The 269-nt window shown below is 49.8% G+C and overlaps 1 protein-coding gene across 1 annotated transcript in view; it reads right to left on the reverse strand.

The window, feature by feature from the left end:
• pard3ba (par-3 family cell polarity regulator beta a) overlaps nucleotides 1-269 on the reverse strand; it is a gene marked incomplete in the record, with an annotated part of 136,360 nt that overhangs the window by 135,160 nt on the left and 931 nt on the right. The window contains 1 exon segment of the mRNA XM_035678052.1: nucleotides 141-242. Within this exon segment, the coding sequence (XP_035533945.1) occupies nucleotides 141-242 (102 nt within the window).

Below are 269 nucleotides of genomic sequence, written 5' to 3' on the forward strand. Positions count from 1 at the left end.
CTAAAAGCTGTGCAACCATGAGAAACCGCTGTCAATCGCATGTCTGATGTGTCGAAGGGTGGATGGGGAGAAGGGTAGAACAACAGCGGGCAAGCCTAGAGAAACCAAATGGAAGCAAACTAACAAACAGTCATCCTCACCTTCTCTCTGTCTTCCACTAGATCACTCAGCAGGTCGTCCATGTCCAGGATCCCTCCATCGAGGTACTCCAAGTGGTGGGTCTTCACTTCAATCTCCCCATGCTGGACACAGAGACACCAGTTAGTAAA

Source organism: Morone saxatilis, unplaced genomic scaffold (assembly GCF_004916995.1).
Source record: "Morone saxatilis isolate NCDOM2014 unplaced genomic scaffold, NCSU_SB_2.0 Contig6, whole genome shotgun sequence".
NCBI lineage: Eukaryota > Metazoa > Chordata > Actinopteri > Moronidae > Morone > Morone saxatilis.